Raw genomic sequence first — 26,676 nt, 5'->3', positions numbered from 1 at the left:
CTGCATGCAAATTCAAACCTCTGCAGACGATCCAGAACGCAGCAGCGCTACTGGTCTTCAATCAACCCAAAACAGCACACGTCACTCCACTGCTCATATCCCTCCACTGGCTCCCAGTCGCTGCTCGCATCAAATTCAAACCCTGTTGCTCGCTTACAAAACAGCAACAAAAACGGCTCCTGCCTACCTGAACGCCCTCATCCAGGTCTACACTCCGTCCCGCCCACTACCCTCTGCCAATGAAAGGTGCCTGGTACTCCCATCACAACAGGGCCCTAAGTCTCTAACTAGACTCTTCTCCTCAGTCGTCCCCAGGTGGTGGAAACAAGCTACCAAGCTACCAATTTATTTCTTAACTTTGGATTGTGGGCGGTTGTGGCTCAGTGGGTCGTCTCTCAATCGGAAGGTTGGGGGTTCGATCCCTGACTGCTACAGTCATGTGTCGAAGTGTCCTTTGCACTAAACCCCAAATTGCTCCCATACCCTGGTGGGTATGAATGCGCAGATCCTGATTGGAAATTGGCACTGCCAACAGTGCGTGAATAGGATTTTGACATGTTGTGTAAAAGCACTTTGAGTGGTTGGAAGACTAGAAAAGTGCTATATAAGTACAGTCTATTTACCATAGTGCCAGGCCAGCTGATTCTATGCTAAGCTAGGCTTACCACACCCGGACTTCAGCTCTATACATAAAGGAACAGTATTTTGGTTTCAGCTCAATTTGTTTTTACCCTGTAGTAAAAGTCTACATGGTAATGTACAGTATATATGGTAAGAAACGTGGACTTGAACAAGAGACAGGATTAGCAATCGTAAAAAGCCAGTTTATTTACAATACAATCAGAATGAGTAAAAAAAGAAGAACCGTGTAGAGATCTTGGAATAAAAACAAAACTCTTGGTCCATAAAGCTGCTTCTATACTTGTGCTTTGAATAAAAAATGCCACAATGGACTTTTAAGTAATACTGATATAAAAGCTGGGGACGTTTATATATAAATTAAAGATTCACTCTGTTAATAACATGCTAAGCTAGTATAGTCAATGTTTCCTTCTGTTTGCAGCAGAAGCCTTAAGAGGGAGTAGCATCAAGTATCATAGAGTATAAACAGTATAAACATGGTCATATATATGTGCATGTTACAAAAGCATATCATTTTACATTCTATAAATCCTCCTGCAGTCTCTGAGGTTCCAGACCCCACATGGCATTACAAAATCAGTCTCTTCATTGTCTCTCTTTGGTGACGCTTGTAGCACGCTGCAGCAGCCCAGTCAGAAACTTAAAGGGCAAATTTTGTATTATTAAACTTGGGCCCTATTTATTTATTTATTTATTGTTAACATAATGACAGGTAGGTACAATAGTATTGGTATTTCTCCAGCACATTGTTTCAGCAGCCGAAAAAAGGGCTGCAGGAAACTAAAAAAGTACATCCACTAAAAGTTCTTGTTCTGTCACTGACAGGCTCAGATTGTTATTTGAAGTGTCTGACATCATTACAGAAAGAAGCCCTACTGAGTTAGACCTATTTGCTGAGGAGTAAGTTGCTTTGTTTAGACCTGAAATAGCCATTACATCGCTCTCTTCAAAGCCACCAGACGCCATTGACAAAAACAGTAATTTAACCGTGAAGAACGCGAGAGTTGTTGGTGGACCGCTACCTTGTTTGTTAGCTCTATTGTGTGACTTTGGTGTTTTCAATCGCGACTTCAGATACAACACCATATTTCTGAAACATAAAACACACACAAAATATCAAATGATCAAGGCAGCAGGAGACCAGCAACTTCCATGTTCTTAAAGTAAAATTGATGCTTTTCTCAATGGACTTTGGTGGGTTTGAAGAAAGTGATGAAACGGCTGTTTCTGGTTGCGTAAAAAGGATCTTACTCTTTAACAAAAAGGTCTATCTCAGTGGGGATCCTTTCTGTAATGTTGCCAGACACTTTGAATAACAATCAGTGGCAAAAACAAGGACTTTTAGTGGTTATACTTTGTTCAAACACAGTTGCCCCAAAGGAATACATTGCAGCCATTTTTTGACGAAGAAATCTACTGGAGCATTTCCAAAACTTCTTGTACATATTAGTTATTCAGACTAAAATATGTCAAAAATAACACCCTATTTAAATGTACCAGAAGTACCCTTTAAGCTCATTTGAAACTAATTCAAAAGAAGGGAGATGTTCAACATATTTTAAATCAGTTAGATTTTCATTTACGACTCAGATACATAAATCTTTCAAGTGAGACCAAAGATTAAAACTTCAAACATTAATTTTAATCTCTCTTCTTTTGAATCACTGATGAAGTTACCAAAGCAACACTGCAGCTGCCACAGTGATGCTGGACCAGTTACAAGCTAATCAGACTGTCCTCCTCCGCCTCAGGCTCCACAGTATCGACAGCTGCTACGTCAGCTGGGGAAAAGATCTGTGCGGGTGGGGCTGGGGGCGGGTCAGTGGGGCAGCTGCGTGCGGGCGGTTTGTTGGGCTGGTTGATGGGGTGATAGACGAAGCAGTAGGCTCCGGGTTGACAGCTGTTCTTTACAGCGACGGCCAGCTCTGTGGGGGCCAGGGGCCGCTGATCACCATCCATGTACAGGCTGAGTGTGAAGGAGTCTGAGGGGAGGAGCGAGGAGGCGTGACATTAAGCAAAGAATAACAATGACAGAAGAGCTACAGTGAAAGTATAGGAAGAACAATTAATTTGACTCAAGAAAAGTCAAACAAAACTAAAATACTTTTTGGTCTTGCCTTTATTTGACAGGACAGTGGATAGACTCGGAAATGTGTGACGAGAGTGGGGATGGCACGCGGCAAAGGGCCGAGGGTCTAAGTCTTACCCGGGGCTGCTGCGCTGACGACAGAGCCTCTATCACTACCTTTTTCTGAACTTATTTTATTATTCTTCTGTATGTATAATCAGAATAACACAGCTGAAGTCTTTAAAGTAAAAGAAATCAGAGCAGAAACATTTGCCCAGTTCCCTAATTGATCATTTTCATCATGGATTATTCTGCTAAATAAAACAAACAGACAGTGACAGTAAGTTTCACCTTGTTCAAAGCGTGCGGCACACTGCTCAGTGAGCTCCTGGATGGTCGTGGTCGGGAGGACGCCCATAGTCTTTGAGTTTGATCCGGCCTCAGGACAACACACGGTCAGGAAGTCCTGTACGACAAACATGAACACACATAAAATAAGCAACACAAAGATAACTGTATGGACACATTACTGCTTGTTGTGTCAGTTTGAGGCAAAAGAAGTAATTGAATGTGTGTAAACATATAAATATCAGTTTTTCTCCTAGAAGAAAAAAGAAAGGTCTTTTAATTATCATATAGTACCTATATATATGTAGTGCCTCATGAAAAAACTGAGGGTGAAATTAAAGTTCTTCTATACAAACAAACGCTGTTTTTCTTTTGGTGCGAGAAATAAACATGTTCAGGGCGCTGGTTTAGCTCAGCTGGTAGAGCAGCAGTACAGAGGCCACAGTCCTTGACTCACTGATCCCAGGTACGACTCCCGGTCTGCCGATCATGTGGTGCATGTCAACTCTCTACTCCCCACATGTCCTGTCTCTCTTAAGCTGTCCTATCCATTAAAGGCGAAAGCCATAGCGAAGTTATTGCCTACGGTGATATTCTTTATATGCATGCTCCCTGATCTTCACTGAAAATGTCAGACTCAGTGTATCATGCAGCACTTCAGTTATACAACCACAGGATGGAACATTGGTACGTCTTTCTTTACAAGGCGATACTACATGAAATGCCCTCTTATTTATGTTCTCTGCTGACTCCTAAAACCCTCAGTGGCTGCAGCCTTCAGTCCATTGGACTCAATCTGTTTGTCAATCCTCAAACTCGATCTGTCTTTGGTATAAGTGATTTTAATGTCTTTGCTTCCTCATATTGATCTGAGCTACAGAGTCATCTTAAACCGGAGCGATTTATTAGCATGGAAGACGACAGGATTAAGGATCATTTGACCTGTGAATGCACCTGTCTTATTGCTCCACTCTGCTTATTTATTGTTCCATGTAATTTCTGCTTGTTTTAGTCTGTTGTGAAAACTTTTATATACTGCTGTCTTGGCCTGGACTCCCTTGTGTTCACAGCGGGATTATTCCAGGTAAGATAAAGGTAAGATAAAAACAAATATAAAATAAAATATCAAAATGTGTCCTTTTTTACAGACTGGACATTAAACGCATCCTTATCTGAATACATAATACACTGAAAAAACAAACAAGAGCATGCACAAAAGAAAAAAGGGAAGTTTAAGAAGGGGCTAAATACTTTATGTTGCGATGTTTTTTTTTGGTTGTTTCATGTTTTACATCAATCAGTACAGTTCAGTGAGGACTTCTTGTCTCCCACAATCCCTCTAGGCCATGATAAAGGTTCATTAGAGTGTCAGCACCTCTGTCCATACCTGCTACGTCCATAAACTTAAACAACCAACTGCTCAAGCTGAAACATGCAGGAGTTCTTATCCTCCAATTCATGACACTTAAAGTGATAAATCTCCTTTTCTTTAAGGGTGCCAATCTATCATGTGTCTTGGTATTCAGAGCATCGGACATTTAGGGACATTAACCTGGAAGATCTCTGTGAGGGCATCTGTAACCTCTGCAATGCCAGCATTTAGAGAGACTTCTTTAATTACGTTTCATTGAGGTATTATAATCAGCCCTCCAGAACACATAGCAGGATAATGTTGATAATGTCTTGTGTGTGTGTACCCGCACAGATCCCTGGGCCATGCGCTCCTGGTTGAGCGTGCGTCGTCTCTCCCAGCGGTGGATGGAGTCCTGAACCTCTCTGCTGAGCTGCCGCGTCGCTGACCTCTGCTGGTCAAACGTCTTAATGTGCTCCAGAGCCCCGTACGTGGTGGTCAGGTAATATGAACCTGCACAAACACACACACATGAGGGCATAATTAATGATTGTATGTACTGTGTTCAAAGTAAGTTAGTGTGTGTGCGTGTGTGTACCTTCTCCCAGTGATAAAGACGGGTCCATCAGCTCCATCATGTACTCGACATCCAGCTGCAGGGCGGACAGATTGGATCTGGCCAGGACGTACATCATTACTGGCAGGAAGTCATCAGCACCATGGGCCCGCCCTAAACACACACACACACACACACACACACACACACACATATATGTAAATATTTTGACATTGTGAACTCCAGAGAGGAAGTAAATTAAGATTTGAGGAGAAGTTTAATCGTGTTTGCTTAAATTTGTACTTAATGTGCAGACATGTGTCCACACACATGCACATGAAGAATGTGCAGTGAAAGGAAAAGTCAAACACAACAATACAAAAGGACTACAATATTTATGGTTATACTCATTTAAAAGCTTATTTTGTTCGATTAATTTTGTGCTAATGAGTTGTGTTTTAAAATGTCCAGATGAGAAATGTTCAGGATAAAATGACACATACAATCACTCACAGAATTTGATTGTTTGGGTTTAAAAGAGTTTGAAACAGAATCTAAATTTTAGGCAAAGAATATTGAGTCATTTCCTTTAGAGACATCGGGTGCGTAACAACTTTAACAGTTTAACAGACGTCTGTTTTATAAACTTGGTCTGTGAGGTCACTATGTTTTGGGCCACAATTTTTTCACTGCAACTGTGTCATATCGAGTCGCCGAAATAGCACAGCTAGACGTGCTACAGACTGCAAAGGATGCATGAGCAAATAAATGACAAATAAAGTTCAAGATGAAATGTTATCATGAAGCAGTCCCAGTATGCAAAGTTCGTACTTTGTAAGCAACTCTTCTGCTGTTGTAAAGTGGAGAAATCTTTTAGAACACCTGACCTTACTGAAAATGAGTGCTGTGGGACAACCACCGCCCCAGGAATAATAGGAAATCGTAGCCAGATGGATAATAACTAATGGAGCGACACCTGCGAGCTAGTTCAGGCAGGCAACTCGAGCTTCACACTTGACATGCATCATTCTCCACAATCACCTGACAAACACGCCTCCCAGTGTGGCGTCTATTTAAGCTGCAACATATCTGGTCTCTCCCTCTGCTCTGTCATTGCCACCGCTGCCCTGCACCAGTACTGCGCTCATACTTTCAGCCCCACCACCACCCCAGCATCCACCTGCAGGCTCCGGCTCTGGGGGGTTTAAGATATGATCTCATCACTCCTCAAATTTCTGCATGTAAAATAAATCTGCGAGGGGAGATGAACTCGGAGCCGAGACGCCAAACACAAGCTTTGTTCTGCTGCTGCGATAAACATTTCAAAGTATCACAAGAGTTGTCTGACTGAAATGACTTTATTTCCTGTAGCTAACAGGTGTAGTGGAAAAAAATCTGGGCCCATGAACTAAATGTGCTGGGTCTGACTTTCTGTCAAGCAAACAGTTGTTAGATTGTTCAACTGACAAAGTCTCAGTGTCATAAATATGTTGCACAACGCATAGTAATGCCTCTCTGGCCCCATCCCAGGTTGTTTTAGCATATAGGATAGCTTATGTTGAAATATGATATCTTTAAAGATGTTTTCGCCCAGCAGTATTTATTGCCATGAAGCGCCATCGTGAAACGAGGTACCCAGTTGTCTTACGCTGCTCCAGGCTTCATCTGAAAAATGAGTTCCCGAATCGGAAAGTTCACTTGAATGTTCCCTCGAGCTGGAACAAAAACTCTTACATTTTGGTATATAACTTGCTGAGTTGACAAACTTGAAATCAAATTGCCCCGAAACATGGCAGACAAAAATCAATATGGGTTTGTTGTTCAAAAACTTTTATAAATTAATGTTTTGCATATCAAATTTTGCTCACATGAAACTTTTCTAGATTTTGTAGCGTCCATTTTGTTTCCAAATTATGACTTAAATCTTTTAAACACGCTGAAGTAGGAAGAATAACTCTAAACTTCAGAACTGGGACCATCCGAGGAGCTCACGAATGCTCATTGTCAAGTTATTCTAGTGTTTTTTATGAGGCTTAAAATGCAGACACCTTGGACAGCACCTTGATGTTTGCCCCTAATGGACAGCCATCTTGAAACAGGTTTGTTTTTGCCTGCGTTCCTATAATGATAAAAAAAAAAGGATATAAGAAAGGAATCAAAGGTCAGAGGTCAAAGGACAGTTGGAGGCTCTGACCTGGACTGCTGACAGACATGGAGTCGTAGATGATCTTGCAGGCCTTCAGCAGCAGCTCGATCTTCTTCTGGGGAGAATATTCCAGGTGGACGTTGTTCAGCTTGATGCTGATCTTCTCCATCGCAGAGGCCTCGGGGACGGCTGTGGTTATTCCTAAAGCTGTGGTGGTGCTGCCTAACACAACAGACTAACATACAGAAAATTACAGGTTAACTACTCATCTGTTATCCTTTACTCTTAAAGTGCTCATCATGTTCACACCAACCTGGTTCTGAGCCAGTTGTTTCAGGCTGCTGTCGTTGTCGTGCAGTTTCTCCAGACTCTGGTAAATCGGCTCCCTCAGCGGCTTCAGGACGCTCTTACACAGAGCGGCTTCTACTATGCTCTCTGCAGGAACATAGATACAAAGTATTCAGTAATACCAAATGGATATCAATGGACCAAGACCCCACTAACTAAGCCTTTTAATCAACACCTCTGAAACAACAAAACCTTAACAGTAATTCACCATATTCACACGCCGGCCTCTGATGTCACGCTCAGGGTGGGAAGATCACATGCTGTTATAACTGCTTAGTTCCAGGTTGTAAGCTGTTTAAATGAAGTATGAACTGTTATCCTTTAACTGTTTCTCTATGACTGAGCTACTTAAAAGACATTAGATTAAAAAAATCTGGAGGGTAGTTGTCCCATATTTCAACATAAAACAACATCTTTTATAACCCTATTAGATATAGTAAGAGAGCTAATGCTAGCATTCAACCAATTGCTAGCAAGCATTGCGTTAGCTAGGAAATAAACTCCTAGCTCACATTACGTTAGCGTAATAATCTTCTGACTTTCCTGTAGCGTGTAACACTACCAAACATTAATATTAGCTTTTAGCCACTTCCTAGCGAACTCTAATACTATCTAGTAATTGCTGGCTGAATGCTAACGTTAGCTGTTGTCTGACCGTAGCTAAAATAAGTTGTTTTACGGCCAATGTCCCTCCAAATTTTGATGTTCATCGTTTTTTCAATTGCTGATCAATTGAGAAGTGGTTATGAACATTTATAATGTACAACCTTGAACACAGCAGCTTCCCAAACTGAGTGTGAAGTCAGAGAAAAATGGCTGCTGTGTGAACATGGTCAATAAAGTTGTGGTATATTCACAAGTCACAGAAAAAATATGTTCTAGAGCCCAAGATATCCTGAGTTTCAGTCACTAAGAAGTGGATATAGCAACGATGACATCATCCCCTGGTTTGTGGTGTAGATTAGATTAGACAAACATTTATTGATCCCACAGCTGGGAAATGTTCAGTGTTACACAGCAGCAAACAGGAAAGAGAAGACCCAGCTAGTAACGTTCCCATAACATCGGCTAACATCACCTGCAAGTTCTAATTACGTTTGAAAGAAAACGTTTTAATCTAATATTCAAAGAACATTTTAAGGATGTTTATCATTTAAAATAAAGTTCTTGTAATGTTTAAACTTAAACTAAGACAAAACGTTTTAACTGCAACATTCTGAAGATGTTTTCAGGATGTTATTGAGGCCTGGGATGTCAGAACGCCTTTTTATAAAACATTTGCTCATTGTGACATAAAAACAAAAGTAGAACATGCTCACTGCAACATTCTGAGGATCTTGTCAGGACGTTAGTACGGCCTGAACTATCAGAACGTGGTTTATAAAACGTTCCTGAAATGTAATTTGTTAACAAAAGAACATTCTCACTGCAACTTTCTGAAGATGTTTTCAGAGAACGTTCTCCTGCTATTAAAAGGAACATTCTGGGAACCAAATAAAAGATTCCCGCTCAAAACATTACCAGAACATCGCACGTAACATTCTCAGAACAAAACATTTCCAGCTGTGGAAGCACACAGTGCACAATAAGAATTAAACACGTCTACTGTTGCACTGTGGCATTTTGCAGAAGCAGAGTAGAGACAGGCTGTAGCTGGAGAGGAGCTAAGGGTCACTAAACACCAAATCATCAGCTACCGCTAGCACTAGTTTTGTTCGCATGGTGCATCCATAATTTAAGGTAACTGTTAAATAAAATGAGACGATAATTTTGGCAAACAAAAAACACATAAAAAACAACATGTACCAAAAACATAAACAGTGACTCCTCACAGTTTCTTAAGTACAACTGAACAACCAGTTTTACAGATTACAGTGGTCGCAAATTGTCAATCAAGTAGCCACGCCCTAAAGCATACCCTGCTTTGTTGACTCTTTTCCTCTAAATGGGACCATAACTTACTAAATGAACATCATGCTGTGTTGAAGAAGACTTGAAACTAGAGATTGAGGCCACAAACTCATCAGAAAAATGTCTAATGAGGTAAGAGATCACTGAAGGGAGACTAGACATGTCTTCCAGAGCAAATGAAACACTAGCTATAAGATTCATACGGTGCTCAAGCTACACAAATAGTAAAATGTCTTCAACAGATCGTCTCTGCCTGTTTAATGACCACATGTTTCAATATCTATGACTCCTGATTGTATCACGGTTATTTTCTTCCTGGCTACTGGAGACGCACAAATGTTTTCACAGACTGTGAAGTACAAAAAGTAAAATATGCAAAGGAAAAGAAAAACTTGAATAAAATACAACATATATTTAAAGTTACCCAGTTTGTCCTGTGCGTACTGATGCTGTGGCTCCAGCATGGCCTGCAGCTCTGTGCTCTGCAGCAGGTAACTCTTCAGCTGGGTCACCATCTGTCTGATCTCCTGCAGCAGCTCGGTGGAGGTGGCGTGGTTCTGCATGGTCTCCAGGGTGAACGCACGGTGCTCTTTCACCTGAACGCAAAATATATAAACTAAACCTGATTCCTCTTTGATTTTGGAACTTTAATCTAAATATATATAAGTCGGTTGTTGCACCAAATTTCCAAGACTTTACTCACCAGGTTTCCGAAGTAGCTCAGAGGGTCCCGGGCGAGCTCCACGATGCGTTGAGTGAGGCGGCGGTCGTGGCTGATGAGGCCGGTGAGGACGGTGGAGAGGCGATAGCGTGCTCGGTCCAACATCACGGTGGTGGGAGTTCTTCTAACGGCCACTTTGGGGCTGCGGCTGTCTGCAGGGCGACTAAAAAGAAACACAAGACTCTTTTTCTTTATCTTTTCTTCATCTCTAATAGAGCCAACATCGATTTGTAACCCTCACAGACACAGCGTTTGATTCACTGATGCTTCAAGAAACACTTAAATGTAGAAACTCTGTAAAGCATGACTCATGACTTTGAATCCTTTGATCAATATCATGCAACCAATTGATTATGATGTTCAGTCTTCACTCCTCTGAGACCGTCTGTGCAGGAGAGTGGTGTCATAGAGAGATCTGTGTGTGGAGCTCAAACGATTTGATGGTTTGAACTCTGTACAAAGTTTCTCGTGTACTTAGTGTTTGTAGTTTCTTTGCAGGCTGTTATATCTTTTAAACTATGGGGCAAAAACGTGATACTGGGATACATTACTAATATATTTTTACCTCCTTTGTGCCTCTTTAGATTTGATTTAATATGAAAGAAAGATTTACTACATGGACATTTTTATGCTCTGTTATTTCAATTCTTTCCAGCTCAGGGTAGTTTTACATCTTTATAAACTGCAAGTGGCCTACATGTTTGCTGTACATTTGATAACCTCCGCAAACAAATATCTGCATTTGGATTTAGAGTCTCAAGTGCAACTTTATTAGTGCATTTGAAGTTGATAGTCAGCTGTAAACAATGATCAGCAGACAAAACAGGAAGTCTTCGCTCGATATCAAATATCAGTTATCCGGCAATCAACATGGCTGCACAAAAAAACACAAAATATTGGCCTTGGACGTCCTGGATGTTTTTTAAAGACATGGATAAATCGCTGCTGCTCAGCTTCACGTCGAATTTTGACTGCTAACAGATTTACAGGGAAAAATTGGAACGTAGATTGACTGGTAAATTGAGAGCTTTGCCAATTGGGTCAGCTCCTTCTTCACCATGACGGTCCGGTACAACGCCCGCATCACTGCTGACGCTGCACCAACCTGTCTGTCAATCTCACGATCCATTTTTAACTCACTCATGAACAAGACCCCGAGATACTTGAACTCCTTCGCTTGGGGCAGTACCTCTCTTCCCACCCGAGAGGAGAAATCCAGCGTTTGCCGAAAAATTCCCCGGCAACCAAAAAAGTATTTTCTCCATAGACCACCATCATTAAAGGGAGTTATATGCAAGTGCTAACAGGACATCTCAAACTGCAAATTATTAACTCTATAAACTCTTTATCCGTGGACAGTTTTATATTCTAACACTTTCCTCTAAAGATTTGTGTTGACATGCTAACTTGAGCTTCAAATGTTAGCATGTCTAGCTAGCTTGCTCATCATCCACAGTAGTAAGAGAGAAGAGTAAGATGCTTTTTGTACATTAGTTTATGTAGTTACAGGATATGCCAATGCACAAATATGTGTAATATTTCTTTTTTTATTTACTGCATGGTATTTCTAAAAGTGTGGAAGCCGGTCTCTGTTGCTTTCAGAGCGTTGGCTAAGACTACTAGCTATAAAGCTACGCATTTTCTTTATTTCTGAGGGCTTTTATCTACATGCATCGTACAGTTTTTAACATTTGTCCTTTAGCATGATATCATTTAGCTATCAGGCAAATATTTAGAACCTATTACCAACATTTTTTTTGAATGAGCATGCTTAAAATATAAAAAAATAGCTTGAGAAAGTATTTTTCAATCAACTCTTGAAGCTAATGTTACGCTAGTTAAGTACAGCAAGGAAAGTCTACCAGTGACAGTTGTAGTACAGCATTAAATGCCTTTTTTTGCATGACATTTGACTCCAAAGTTTGTTGTATTATCTATATTTCTGCCTTGTAAAGAGCATTTTGCTTCTCTTATCTTGATTCTACAGTTAATCAAAAACATTAGGCAGTGATTAACTGTACATTTGGAGCTCATGAGTGACTCACATCTTATTTATGAGCTGTTTTTCTTTGTAACTGTGACATCCCCTGTTGTTGTGAGATTTGGTGAACCACATAAGGCTATTCTGGAACGCTTCTTCCTCTGAATGTACTGTTTATGCATCCACTCAGTCACATGATTTACACTAACATGACTCATTATAGACTCATCATCAACTTTATGGTTAGCTATGTAAGTGTATGCAGTAGACAATAAGGCGATGACACCTCAGTATCAGGCCTACGTGATTATTTATTAAGGAATTGATTCAACAGTCTGCTCTGCATTAGCTAGCTGCAAGTATTAACATGCTAACCTGCTAGCTACCCACAGTAGTAAGAGAGTGTTAACTTACTTATCACGGCCAAGAAGTATTTAATATTACATAATTATGTGTGGTTGCAGATTGTGTACAAAGTCCTGTAGTCAGGATATAGCACATATATATGTGTGAACTTTTTTTTTTTTTGTTTATTTGGAAGCTGGTGTCGGTTGCTAGCATAGTTTAGGCTAACACACTATGCTAGCAGCTTTGATCTTATAGTTTTGCTTTTCATACTCTTAAAACTAGGGAGTAACTATCAATACATTTTAAAACAACAACTTTGTGTACTTTTTTTGAGCACTTTATGTCCTCTCGATGCATCATTGACTAGTTAAAATGACTGGAATATGCTTTTTCAGTTAATTTACACGGTATATGGCTATTGTGTATTTAAATCCCATCCACAGCATTCTTTAAAACAGAGAGACAAAATACTTAAAAATCAGCTGGAGACATAATTTTTCAACAAACTCATGAGGCTAATGTTACGTTAGCTGTGTACAGCCTAGAAAATCTACTAGTGACTTTTCGGCTAGTTAAATCTACGTTAGCTGCCTAGAAATGATGCTGCTTTGCTCAGTTTGAAGTGAAAAAGCATCGTTTCAAAAGTCTCTTTAGAGTTGTTAATGGGCCAATATTGTGTTTTCCGATCACCAATGTTCAATTTTCCTATAAAACTACTTGAAACACAAAACATAATGGCTAAATTAGCTCCTTACTCGATTAGAATTAAACTCTTATATATAATATTTGCGTTGACATATATGCTCCTTTATACTGTTCATTTGTAAGTAAGTCTTATTTGTATATCACTCTTTAGCATCATAACTCTTAAATTGTTTTTAACTTTATTCTGGCATCACACATTTAAATCACCATAGATCCCCTTCTCCGCTTTAATCTTATATAATGCACATATGTGACCTTTCTTAGCTCTTTTTTTATGCCATATATTTCTCCATGTTTCTCTCTGTATCAGAGCAACTGTAACGCCTGAATTCCCCCCCGGGCATGAATAAACTATTTCTGATTCTGTATCGGAAACAGACAAAAATTTGCATTTTGTTCTGCAGATTTTATGAATATCTAATTTCACTTTATTGAGATGAAATTCTGATGTTTTATTACTAAAACTTTTTATCATTAGACTTAAGTTAAGATAGAGTTTAAGGTAAGATGTTTCCAAATGAGATGTCACAGAAGCACATCCTACCTAACTTTATGAGTCATATGTTAATCTGTTTAGGTATAGAAGTCCTGAACACTTAATCCAACACTGCTTATTAAATGTTATATCTATTATCTTAACAACTGTGTAATCATTATTTTTGTTGCATTTCAGGTTGTATGATTGGATAGGAGCACTGACTCAGGAGCTACTAATCTGTAATGCATTTTTTAATTAAATCTGGTCCCTAATATTCATATATACCATGGTTACTAATTAGTTAAGGTAGAATCTTATGATAACTAAACATGTTCTGTGCATTGAAGGACAAAGTAACTAAGGTAGGCGGGGCTTAGTGATCAGCCAATCAAGACCTACCTGTGGTTCTGCTCCGGTTCCAGGTGCTGCTCCCCTTCTTCTTCTGTGCTGCTGGTAGAGCAGGAGTCAGGGTCTGTTGCCAGCGCAGCGCCCCCCTGTGGCGAGTACAGGGACACATCCGGCCGTCGTGCCGGTGAGGGAGGAGGGACTTTCATCCCAGCGCTCTGATTGGCTAATCCTGCTCCTGCCTGGTTGGGGTTCGCAGGTACGTCTGATGAAGACGGTTTCCTCCTGGGTGGAGGGACCGGACGGGACGGTTTCTTGATTAATGGCGGACACTGGGGGCTAGATTTCTGTGTGTCATCCTCTTTTTTCTCTCCATCTTTTTTCTCCTCCTGGTCCTGTGGTTGGCTACTGTTCTCGTGTTCAACCCCCTCACTCAGCAGACCTGATTTACTTCCTGTTTTCGCCTCTCCTCTCTCTCCTCCCCCGTCTCTCTCTGTTTTCTTTGCAGGATTTTGTCCCATCTCTCTCTCCCTCCCCTCTCCTATATCTCGGTCGCTGTTTTTTCTGGAGGAGGTGCGACGGAGAGGAGCAGGAGGCAGAGGGGGAGCAGTTCGGCTCTGCGGGGGGACAGGAGGCCGTGATGGAGGAGGTGATGTTGACATTGACTTCCTCTCTTCTCTCTCTCCTACTCCTCCCCTTCCTTCCTCTTTTCTCTCAGCTGCTGCGGTTACAGAAGACGATGTGTGAGGCGAGGGGGGGGAGGAGAAGAGCAGGCCCATTCCAGACCCCGAGCTCAGGCTGGGGGGTCTGGGTGGGGGGCGTTTGTATTTTATCTCCATATTTGGTGTGGTTTTAGTCTGACCTTTGACCTCTGGGCTGACCTTCTGTGGGGCTTCTCCGTTCTGCAGAGAGACTGGGATGTTTTGACTGGTTATGACGTCAGGTGTAGAGGTAGAGGAGGGGTTCGGGTCTTTGTTGGGGGTCTCCTCCACAGTGAATGGGTTGACGTACACGTACAGTCCGCTGTGGTTCTGATCCAAAACCTGGTCCTGGTTCTTTGCCTGCTGGTTCAGGTCAGACGTCCAGAAATCTGTGACACATGCAGTCAGAGTTTAGAGAGTTTCTTGTACTCATGTATCACTCTTTATCACTCATTTACCTCCATTATTTTGATTATTTAAAGGGCCAGTTTACTGATTTTCGACTGATTTTTTTAGACGACCCATTGGTATATTCTCATCGTATTTCGGATTCTGATCCGCTCTGTGCCGGTGCCTGCAGCAAAACGGTAGTATTTCACTCCAGCGTCTCCGTCCCTTTCGGAGGGAGGGGCACAATGCATGCTGGGTGTTGTAGGAATGGAGAATGGGCGAAACAACGAGCTGTTCATACAAATTTCTCCGCAGCTATGGCACCAATTTCAAACATTATTGCTTCTATCGATTACAGAGAACACCAGCTTGGACTGACAGTGGCTTTTTCCAGTGATGAGTTGCTCCTTTAATCTAGTTTACCTGTTTATTTCTGACTTTGGAAATAGCTATCTAATGATAAAGCACGTTGTTTGGTGGCTTAAGCCAAATGACGTCTCCTGACCTTCATCAGCTACTTTAATCAAAACACTACAGGAATAGTTCAGCCTCTTACATGAGAAAAGCTTATTGCTGTTGTGTCCTTGCAATGAGTTTCCCACGTTTAAAATAAAATTAGTTAACAGTGTGCGTTTGTGCATACATTATGTGAGTGCTATTCTTCCACTAGTGATGGTAGAAGGTCATCTCCACCCAACTCATATGTATCAGAAACTTACACTCTGGTTTTCTATAAATTAAACAAGTGAGATATAATGTGTTATTAGTGAGTGATTAGAGGTGCTGGTAAGGTGGTTTTTGTTAACACTGGACGTAGCCAGGTTAGCTGTCTCTGCTTGCTTTCAGTCTTTACGCCTCTAGCGAGGCTGAGTTCGTCATCTGTTGCTGTAGCTTCATAATTACAGAGAGATATAAGAAAGGACTCAATCTTGGTAATGTAACTGTACCAGTGGCTTCAACGTGAATAAACGTTTTCCAAAATGGTAAAAAGTATTTACCTAAAAAAGTTAAAATATAATTCAATTTAATATTTATTTATTTATGATTCATTCTTTCCTTTTCATGTCCGTCAGGTGTGATGTAAAGTTTATGTTGCACATCCTTTATTCTGGATATTAAAGTAATAATCATTTCAATAATCATAAAGGTTTTCACTTCATTCATGTTAAGTCACTATTCATCACTGAACGAGGTAAATGGTGATTGAGCCTTTGGCCCACTGATGAAAGCCTTTGCATTTGCAGTATTATGGACTGAGTGTCCCAAGCGAGCCCAGTTAGTGACGCGTTTTCCATCAGCCAGCAGTGGTTGGTCTGCCAGAGAGGGTAGGCGGAGCTAAGCGGCTGCTTTTCTGGTCTCTGCACGTGTTGCGAGTAAACAGTAATCTACTATGGCTGAACAAACAAAGAAAAGATGGATGACTACAGATACAACTTCAACAAGAAGTGAAAATCCAAAGAAGAAGAAACAAACTCGACGCTCAGATGAAGCAAACAGTCTGAAAAGGAAAGCGACCGTCAGCCAGGAAAATCAAGAGTTACAACCTGAGCCGACCGTGGACGTCACACGTGCAGCGCTGTCTGGATATCTGGGAAGTGTGCTCCTGCAATAACCGTTTATCACCACAGGTGTCGCCAAAGAGACAGAACTGAGATCTCCAAGACTTTAAAGCATTTTTTTCTTTTGCTATATATTCTACAATGCTTGCCTCATGGCAGTTTCATCACATGCTGTCAGTCAAACACTAACAGTACATTCTATATTTTAATTCACACACTTCTCTAAAGCAATGTCGTAGATGCAAGTCCTTTAATCTGCTCTGTTTTATTGCTGTATCCTGCTCCTCGCTGCTGCAGCAATGACCCAACTTTAATACACTAACGACATAGATTTATATACCTGCTCCCATAGCAGAGATGACCTCCAGCTCCTCTCTGTTAGCCGTGCTGACGGCCTGGGGTAATATCAGTGTGACAGCCAGGATGTCCCTGAAACATGGATGAGATAAACAAAGACAGCATTTAGTGTAAACTAGGAGTTTGATAATGTGAGATAAAGCTTGCTCTGTCTTTGTGTGTGTGCATGGTAAAGTAAAAGTTTGTCATTTCCGTGGTGTGATGTGTGTAGAGTCATTTTTAACATATTTTATTGTTATATATTTGCACATGTGCTTAAATGTGTGTTACCTGCTGACACAGTAGAAGGAGATCAGTTTGAAGATGTCGTCAAAAACCAGCCTGGATCCGTCTAAGTGGGAAACTGAGACAGAAACAATTTAATCACTAACCGTCACTTCTGCTCGATCATGCACATCTTGCATTTTTCCTTTTTTCACGCTTTCAGAAAGCAGAAGCTGCAGCGGTGTGTAACACCTACATGTCTTGTGTTTTTTGACCTGCAGGTCTTTAACAAGCGGAGCCCCCTCCTCATCCGGCAGCCGCACTGACAGCGCCATCCCCTCGTCCTCTGAGCTGTGAACCAGGAACGCCTGCAGATCAGTCAACATGAGCGGTTACAACCTTCAGGTCAGACTGAAGAACGTGTACAGAAAATATACTGAAGCATGCCTGAGTTAAGTTAAGCAACCTAAAGCCTGCAAAAAAACTTGGTTAGCTAACACTTTATTGCCAGTATTTTAGTCAAGCACAGCAAGGTTTCCAAAAATAAAATAAAATGAAACATTTAAGATTACTTAAATTAAAGCCATTAAAAAAACTAATGAAGTATTTCCTTGTGTTTGAAAGAACAGTTTAACCTTTAAGGAGATCCGCTTTCTCTCCTTGTGTGAGATAAGTCGATTATAGAGTCGTAAACCTCATTTCTGCTCCTGAAATATGGAGCTACAAACAGCACTGTTGTGACCAAGTCATCTTTGCTCAAGTCCCAAGTAAGTCTCAAGTCGTTTGGTCCAAGTCTTATGCAAGTCTCGAGTCATTTTTTCTTGGGCAAGTCGAGTCAAGTCACTTTTTTCCCACCCAACATCCAGCACTCTTACCTGTAGTATCCGGTCTTTATAAAGAGAAAACACAAAGTGTTAGCAGCCCGTCTAATAATGATATTTGTATTATCTTGGCACAGACGTAGCCATGACGATAGTCTGCTCTGAGACCGTGTTGAGTAGTAACGAGTACGACTGATGAGGCTTCTCTTTGGGTGCTTTGATGTTGCTGTTTATATAGCGAGGAGTTTGACTGACACCCAGTCATCCAATCATGACAATCACATACCGGGGAGCTGCGTACATACTTGATAGACAGAAACCTGACAACATTAAATTTTATAATTTTATATTTAACAGCTAACATTGAAACTTATGAACACACATGTCATCCGAGTCATCACGCCTCAAGTCCAAGTTGAGTCTCAAGTCACTTATTTTTTGTCAAGTCAAGTCACAAGTCTCAAAACGGTGACTCGAGTCAACTCAAGTCCAAGTAACCAAGTCTCAAGTCCACATCTCTGACAAACAGGGCTCTCTCCATTTTGGAGCCCCGGGTGAGATTTGGATTTAGAGCTCCCTCCCCCTTAAAGACTCTTAAAGACCCCTCCAGTGAAAATCTAGTGTTTCTCACCCCGGCCGTCTCTTTCTCCATTATACTTGTGATTCTCTCCTGGCTGAGTCCTTTGAGCTGCCACGCCGCAGCACTCCCAACCAGCCGATCTATCTGACTCAGCAATGAAGGAGGTGAAGAGGATGTTGGGGTAACAGGGGGAGGTGGAGTAGGAGGTGAAAAGGAGGATGAGGTTGTTGGAGATAATGGAGGTGGAAGAGGAGGAGGAGTAAAGATGGGAGTAAGATCAGAGGAGAGAGTCGGCTGGAGAGAGAGCAGGGACGGAGGAGAGGCTGGGATAGGGGAGAGAGGAGTAGGAAGAGATGAGGGAATGGAGGTGAGAGGGAGGGGAGGTTTGGATGCGGGAGGGAGGGACGGAGGAGTGGTCGGAGGTAGAGGAGGACCAGGGGGGAGCTGGGAGGACTTGGGCGCAGGAGGTGGAGGCGGTTTGGGCCGACATGGCCGAGCTGGAGGGAGGGAGGAGGGCAGGGAAGGTGGAGAGAGGGGAGAAGATGGAGGGACGGAGGCGATAGAGGTGATGGATGGAGAGTCGAGTGCTGCTGTCAGAGAGCTGTGGAGAGAGAAAAAGTAAAGGTCAGAGATAATAACAAGCTGAGGGGCATGTCTGCTTCCAGAAAAATAAATCGTGACTGCAAACTTTACTCATGTCCTGTGTAACTGTTTCTGACAGATATGTTTTAATATGATACTTAAAAATGACTAATGATAATTAAAGCTCTTCTCTCCCTGTGCGTTGTGTTATGAAACAAAATTAGGCTGCTTCACACCTAGAGTCCGTTTGTTTGATCCGGATCAAAAACCAAATTGTTATATGTTTTGCCTTGAGTTTTGTTTATGTTCACGCGGCAGCTTCACCGGCAGACCAAAAGTTTGGATGCGCGAGGAAACTGCTCTCTGATTGGTCAGAATTTCCACGTGGGAAAACTCCCTGAAGTAAACAAAGAGAGAGAATCGCAGACTTGTGTTTGGTTGTTCCACTCTCTGTTAGTTTCTCACTGAACAGCGTGAACACCTCCCTGTTCTTGTGTGTTTCCACGAGCATTTGTGAAATTGTTTGGTCAGCCCATATTTCTATCAGAGCCCTCACCTCGTCGCTCCCCCATGTCTGTCCTCTACTCATCTTGCTGCCTGGCTGCGTGTCTGTCTCTTTAAGTGTCAACATCAGTTAACAACCCACAATGCACTGTGTTTTGGTTTGCTTCCTATAATAGGTCCTACTTTAAGTCTGTTTATGTTCTCGCCTGAATCAAACCGGACCGTAGTTCATTTGGAAACGGACTGAATCCGGTCTTTTCTGGTGGACCATGGTGTGGTGGTTTGGTCTGCACCAGAGTTCGAATGCGTGTTCTCACCAGTCCAAATAAACCAGACCTAATAAAGTGGCTGGTGAGCAGTAATCTCTATTTAGGGGCAGGACCTGATATCAGTACGGGAAGTGTTGTGGTTCATGTTTGTAGTACGTTTGTAGTCCATGTATTGACCAATGACGTGGACAGCAGCAGGCTTTGGTTGCTTGCACGAAAAAACAGTCTGTGCGTAGAGCTAAAGGCGGAACGCATCCGCTCTAATGCATTCCATCTGCAGTCATCTGACGACGACTTAGCTTTATGTTAATCCCTGTAAACAGACATCTGCAGCAAGATCAGCTAACAATCGGCTTTTGGGCTTCATTTCTGAACTCCACTCTCCACAAGTTGCTATGCGGACTGTAAATGATGCATCACACAGAAAAGAAAGTCCTTTCTTGACGGCCTTTACTGCTAACCGCTGGCTACACCGGAAGCCCCAAAAGTTGGCCGTCACTCCCGGAGGCTACATCGGATAGCTGATGGGTTCAAAGATTCATATTGCAACGTGAATGTGAGAGAGAGAGTCTGTTCAAACAATCTTTGACACATTGCTATAATTTGGCTTTTTGCTGAAACAACGCCCCTGGCATGACATAACACTGTTTTGATGGACCCAAACTGTGAGACAATAAACAGCCGGGTGGAGCTGAAGGAGAGCAGTGCAGTTTGTGACACATGATGTGTTTTAACACTGAATAACTGAAGCCATTGTTGAGCATCAGGCGCCATCATTTGCTGCATTGTTTTGATGTTTCTTTAGGCCACAAACCAGCCACTCTCTCACAGGATGAAGCTTGCATCTTGTTTTTTGTTCTACCTGTTATACCACCAAAACCGACATGTTAGCTTCTCTCTCAACACGCTGCTGAGATTGTGTTTGTTCAGTTTTGGTCTGATGTGACTCGGTAGGCTGTGAAACTGAATCGCCCGCTCGGATAAATAAAGTTGTCTCAAACTCAAACTTTGCAGTGTCTCTATCCCGTCTGTTGTACTCAGCCCCTCAACAATTGCTTATCACTTAAAATGTAATCTCTATAAACTGATATCCGCACATGAATTAAGAATCTGCAGGTGAGTAAAGATAGTTGGTGTCAGCATTGTTCTGGTTTGTAGTCAGAGGAGTTTTGACCACATCAATATGTGTGAGCCTGCTTTGGTGGTGTCAAAAGCAACAGGGGGTCAAAAGCAACAGCTGAAAAATGCAACACATCCATCATCATAATAATTTAGATTTTTTTTTATAAATCTCAATTTGCACATGAATACAGAAAACAATCGACCAGGAGAAATTGTCTCTTAATTCCAGCTGCTTTAAATATAAGTTAAAACGCCTGAACGAACGATGTCTGTGACTTGTCTTTTTTATGGGTACCAGTGAATTCAAAGACGTTCAATAGACTTAAATCAATCTGCATGTTTGGGCGTTAGTTCTTTGAATCCAACATAACTTTTCCTGCCAAATTTTCTTCTCTTTTTGCATGCAATGCATTCCTGTCATTTACGTTTTTATTACCTTTGAATGGCATACACATATTTTTATTTCTGGGACATGGAAACACTTGATATATTTTTGCTAAGTCCAGTCACCATAAAGTAACAAATCAATAAATCATGAAGGAAAAGTCCAATAAAAAACAAACTAATAAAAGTTAAACACATAAAACACAACAGCAGATAGAGAGAACATGTCAGAGACGACTGATACTTATTTAGAGCTTTGTTAACTTCCAGTGTCATAAAATAACTTCTAACTAACTTTAAAATAACTAGGCCGTCATTGTACCTATAATTATAACAGAAAAGCAAACTTAAACATATTTAGTGAACATATCTTTGGACTTAAAGGGATTTCTTATCAAGGCTTTATTTTCCATGAGCATGGTCGGTTTAAGATGACTGCAGGCCCTGGGCACAAACTCGCCACAGGCGCTACACAAACATAAATAGGCCTAGTACACGCGCACTGTGTGTGCCATCGCCAAGCACAAGAACTTGGTCGCACAATAGCCTGCTGCAACCCACAACCAGAAAGCAGCAGAAGTTATATTTATTATTTTGACATGTTTTATTGTTGTCTCTCCCTCTCACTGACATGTTGCACTATCCATGTCATCCCTCTCACCCCCATCATCCCCTCTTCTCAGTCACTTATGTCTCATTACGTCTATGGAACTTAATCGCTAATTCTGTAACAATTCTAAAACAATTTTATTCCAACAAATGAAATGTTTGTGACTGCTCGAGTAAATACTTTCCAAGCTGTTTTACGAGATCTTATGTATAAATGTATTTGCCGGCTCGATGCCTCAGAGAACGTTATGATCTCGGTTCTGTCAAATATCAGAAGTAGTTCTACACGCTACCAATCCCAACTCTGGAGACACTGGCACAGATGTCTTCTTATAAGATGTTAATTTTTGTATATATTTCACATTTTAAACCATGAATCATGAGTTTTTATTGTGCTTTCTGGACCTTGAGTCTGTAATAAAAGTTTAAATCAAATTTGTCAAAATAAGATTTTCAAAACAAAAATACTTTACGCTTTAAAAAAAATCCAGGGGCCCCGCCCATTGGCTCAGGGCCCTGGGGATGAGCCCACTTTGCCCATCCTAATCATTTACTGTCTATGATGTGAAACAAGACTAGGTCACAACTTGTATGTGGCTGACCGCATCCGATCAGTGTGCACTTTTGTGGGCAACACTATAATGTAGATAATAAGAGGCTCGCTATTTTTACCGTGAGCCGCGTGCGCTTCTCGCTCAAAATACACGGTGAAAACGAATTGTGATGAGTCCTGTTGATCTCTGACAGCAATATCAACAAGTCTTCCTGTAGTAACAGTCACAGGCATGGAGAGTAAAGTAGGTCAACACTCCCGGTATGGTTTTTCAAAGTAAAAGCCCGATCTGGAATTCTGACTCCCCTCGTTTGTGCACAATGCTTTTATTTTGAAGTGTTTCCCGAGCCGTTGTTGTTGTTTTTTACTTTATTTGGCTCTGAAAGAAACGTCACTCACTCACTCAGTTACATACAGACCCATGTGTAGGGCTGAAAAATGACTATTGCTAATTGAACGTCTGCAATCTGTCCATGGTGCAACAAAACAGATTTGATGAAGGTGTTTTCACGGCTCTCTCTGCGTAACACATTACCTGACACAGTTTAAATGTGTGAGAGACGTACTCTATGTGTTAAAGCTGTTTTCTATAGAAATTGGAGTTTTTCAGACTGCTGTACTTTTTTGAATGGCATAGGTGAAATCCAGTGAGCTGCGCTTCGAGTCACACTACAGTTAGCATCCGGCTTGCTCTTTCAGGTGGCAGAGAAAACCCCTCTTGTGGTCTGGTGGTTTAACTTTAAACACACCAGGGAGGGGACAAAACCTTCTGTGTAGGTGCCATCGACAAGCCACTTCCATTCAGATGCTGCCTGTACTGCATGAAACACAGCAGGATGATATTAACTCAGTACTTTTGGAACAAAAACAGGCTTTTAATGAGAAAATAATGTGACCACATCAGTCTGATTTAAGACACTGGCTTCACATGGGTTCAGACTGCTTGTTCCCCTTTAGTGAGCTCAGGATATGTAGCAAACATGATTCACAGATAGTTTGCACTTTGATGTCTTTGTGTTGCATCAGAAAGATGTCGTAGTTGAAGCTTCTGTTTATTCTTACAGCTGAAGTTTTAAAAGAAATATCCTGTGAATCTGAGGAAATCGCATGACTACAGAGTGAGTCCTGTTTGTGCCTCGCATGTGACGCTCGCTCACAGGAAACAGTAGAGTAGAATAACCGTCAGGTCAGCTGAATCTGGGATTGCAATGGAAACTGCAGTTGTCAGTAAACCACTCACAGACGTCCTGGAAAATGTTATATTTGACCTGAAAGTATTACTTTCAGATTGTTTTAATTTGTAAAGTACGCTTCTCTTTGCAGTCTTTGCAGCACTGCATCACTGTTTCTGCTACTTTAATACTGCACTCAAATACAAAGAGACATGTTGTGCGTTTCACTCCTCTACTTTTATATGGCAGATTAAATTAGTTAATACTGTAGATTTTAAAAAGGTATGATGATAAAGTATGTATAAAAAAGTTGAAATGAACTCTTGCTCAACCATCAACAACAGAAAACTATTAATAACCAGTTTGTGCATTACTGTTTAGTGATAAATAATTAGTATAACATTCAAAGATCCGTATTTTCTCGTATCGGTACCAAGTTTGGTCTTATTTAATGTCCTTTCATTCTATCGTAGCTGGCATCCATCACCTAATGATGACAAAGCTGCCGGCGTCAGGCAATGATGTTGCATTGTTCTGGTCTAAAGCTGGAGAAAGCTGAGGTCAACACGGCGGACAGATGCGGACAGTGTTCGGTCTCACTTTACCAAATAAAACTCTGCTGCGTCTTCATGTAATTTAAAAAGGGAGCTGCATCTAACACCAGCAACCTCATGAAACGCAAAGTTCAACAGTCTATAAATCTGAAGCAGTGCGACATGTTTGACTGCTTTAGCAAAGCAGCTAATGCTAACAACATTGTTATCGTTACTGCAGGTATGTCCTCAGTGCAGCGTCCGGGTACGGCGGCCTGTAGTTATTCCGTCACTGTTATTAGCACTTCCAACCTATGTTCCAATAATCCAGTGTTCAAGCAGCAGCCCCAGCTTCATCTGTCAAAAAATCATGTCAAAACGAGGGAAGGTGCCACAGGAGCAGAATGTCACAGGAGCAGAATGTCACAGAGCTGTCGCCATGGTTACTATAAAAGTAAACACACACTACAGTGTGTCGAGTTGGTTTAGGTAGCCTAAGTGTGAATTTTGAGTTGCCATGACAGCCAGAAAAGCTGTTACTGTTACTGCATCTACTGTCAATGTTAACTGCTGTTACTGTAGGGCAGGGGTCTCCAACCTTTCTTCATCTGAGAGCTACTATGAAAAAATTTCTTGCATCACATCGCTGTAACTGCTGGTGACGCCCCGTGTTGGTTCTCGCCGGCTGAAACGTTGGTGCCACAGATGAGGAAATAGTATGTTTTCTGCTTTATCTTGGTGTGGCCACCTTCACTGTCAATCATAAATCTGGCTAAACAGGCTAATAGCACCAAACTCCTCACTTTAGCTCACCTAGCGTACAGTACAACTGACCCGACCTGTCCATGGCGGTTGCAACATTGTTGTGATCCGATTATTTTGCATTAGAGGGGGCGGGACATCTGTGTATTTGATTGAATTGAAGTGGGAAGAGGCTTTCAAGGTGCATTTACTGTCGTCTCATTTTTTTTTGTATGTGAATCTCTTGGCGAGCTAGGGAGATGACCAATGCAATCCAGATGCACATTATCAGAGAATCAAAAAGTATCGGTATCAATAAGCAGAATCGGTATCGATACCAGTATGGATAAAGTCCTTACGATACCCATCCCTATTCAAAGAAGAAGTTTCACACAGCAAAGAGTCGAGAAAGGCCCAGAAATACAATTGATGTTTTTCTTCTTTCCTCTCTCACAACCCGTCAGATTAATCCCGCGCCCCTTTGCAAGGGCCTGACCCCCACACTGGGAACCACAGGTATTAAACAGTTTATAAAACATTATTAGAATTTTACTACCTAATAACGTCAGATAATATTCTGATCTGAGGGGCTTTTACTTGATATACTTTAAAGTACATTTAGGTAATAATACTGTGGTACTTTTATTTAATTGGCATGTCCAAAGCAAGACTCATACATGCATTAGACTATCTCTATACTGCAGTACTTTAACTTCAGTAAATGATCTGCATACCTGATCCGACCCCTGACTTTGCTTGACCTAACTTGACCTTTAGGATAAACACATTCCCAGGAAAGTACAAGAAAAATGCAACGCAATCCAGGCACAAAATAAAGATTTCATCATAACCTATAATTTGTTTTTTAACTTGATGATCTTATTCTTAAAGGCCTCAACACATGCAGCAATAAAATCTAAACACAACACTCTAGATTCAGTCTTTCCTGCCTCCACACGGTGCTGACACAAAGTCTACGAGTCTGGCTTTAGGAGAAAGAATCCTAAACCACAGTTTTCTTCAGCATCATCGCCCATACATTGTGTTACATCTTAAACTCTTTGCTTTGCACATTTAAAGATGCCTTCATGCCTTCTAGCGGTCTCAACTGCCTTTTTCAAGAGGCAACTTTCAAACTAATTCTTACACACGACTCCAAATATAATTTTCCTGCAACAAAATCCCTCTTTCTGAGTAATTTGTGTTTTAAAAACTTAATCTGACTGAACATGAAGTCAGGATCTGCTTCTCAAAACCTCCAGCTATTGACCCATTTATTTGTCACTGAGTCATCACATCTGTTTTTCCTGCTCTGGCTGCCTGACTTTCGACCCCCGGCTCCCCCTCCCCTCCAAGACAGTTTACAACACCCCCCCCTGCCTCCACAGAGCACAGCTCCTGCTCTGTATTAACACATTATCACAGACCCGTCATAAAACTCACCCTGTGTCCGAGGAAACAACGCTGGCTTCCATCATATTTCCTCAGATTGACTGTTCGACTGCTCTCTGTCACTCTGTCTCAGCTCCATTGGAAGCCCCGCCTCCTCTTTGCTCCACACTCCTCCTTTTTTTTCTTCCTCCTGTTGATCTGTGCAGGACTGAATAAGGGAAAACTAAGAGGCAAAGGGAAAATACGTTTCTCTGA

At 41.5% G+C, this 26,676-nt stretch overlaps 1 protein-coding gene across 2 annotated transcripts; it reads right to left on the bottom strand.

Annotated features, from left to right (window-relative positions):
- Positions 1–1,946: 1,946 nt before the first annotated feature.
- rin3 (Ras and Rab interactor 3) lies at positions 1,947–26,676 on the bottom strand. 2 transcript variants are annotated; one of them, XM_069662369.1, is made up of 14 exons: positions 26,473–26,676; positions 18,612–19,161; positions 17,416–17,527; positions 17,226–17,298; positions 16,939–17,027; positions 14,003–15,038; positions 10,074–10,254; positions 9,795–9,966; positions 7,425–7,546; positions 7,160–7,346; positions 5,008–5,139; positions 4,756–4,922; positions 3,062–3,176; positions 1,947–2,624 (listed from the first exon to the last, which is right to left on the bottom strand). In XM_069662369.1, the coding sequence occupies exons 1-14, from the start codon at positions 26,505–26,507 to the stop codon at positions 2,359–2,361; spliced, it is 3,237 nt and encodes a 1,078-aa protein (XP_069518470.1). In that variant the 5' UTR covers positions 26,508–26,676; the 3' UTR covers positions 1,947–2,358. The 2 variants fall into 2 exon arrangements, with proteins under 2 accessions (XP_069518470.1, XP_069518471.1); XM_069662370.1 differs by having other exon boundaries at positions 4,762–4,922.

Source organism: Semicossyphus pulcher, unplaced genomic scaffold (genome assembly GCF_022749685.1).
Source record: "Semicossyphus pulcher isolate SPU_LCO1_2020_fin unplaced genomic scaffold, fSemPul1.0.p SCAF_14, whole genome shotgun sequence".
In the NCBI taxonomy this organism is placed as follows: domain Eukaryota; kingdom Metazoa; phylum Chordata; class Actinopteri; order Labriformes; family Labridae; genus Semicossyphus; species Semicossyphus pulcher.
The sequence above is the reverse complement of the archived record's forward strand: the minus strand, read 5'-3'. Positions and strand labels throughout refer to the sequence as shown.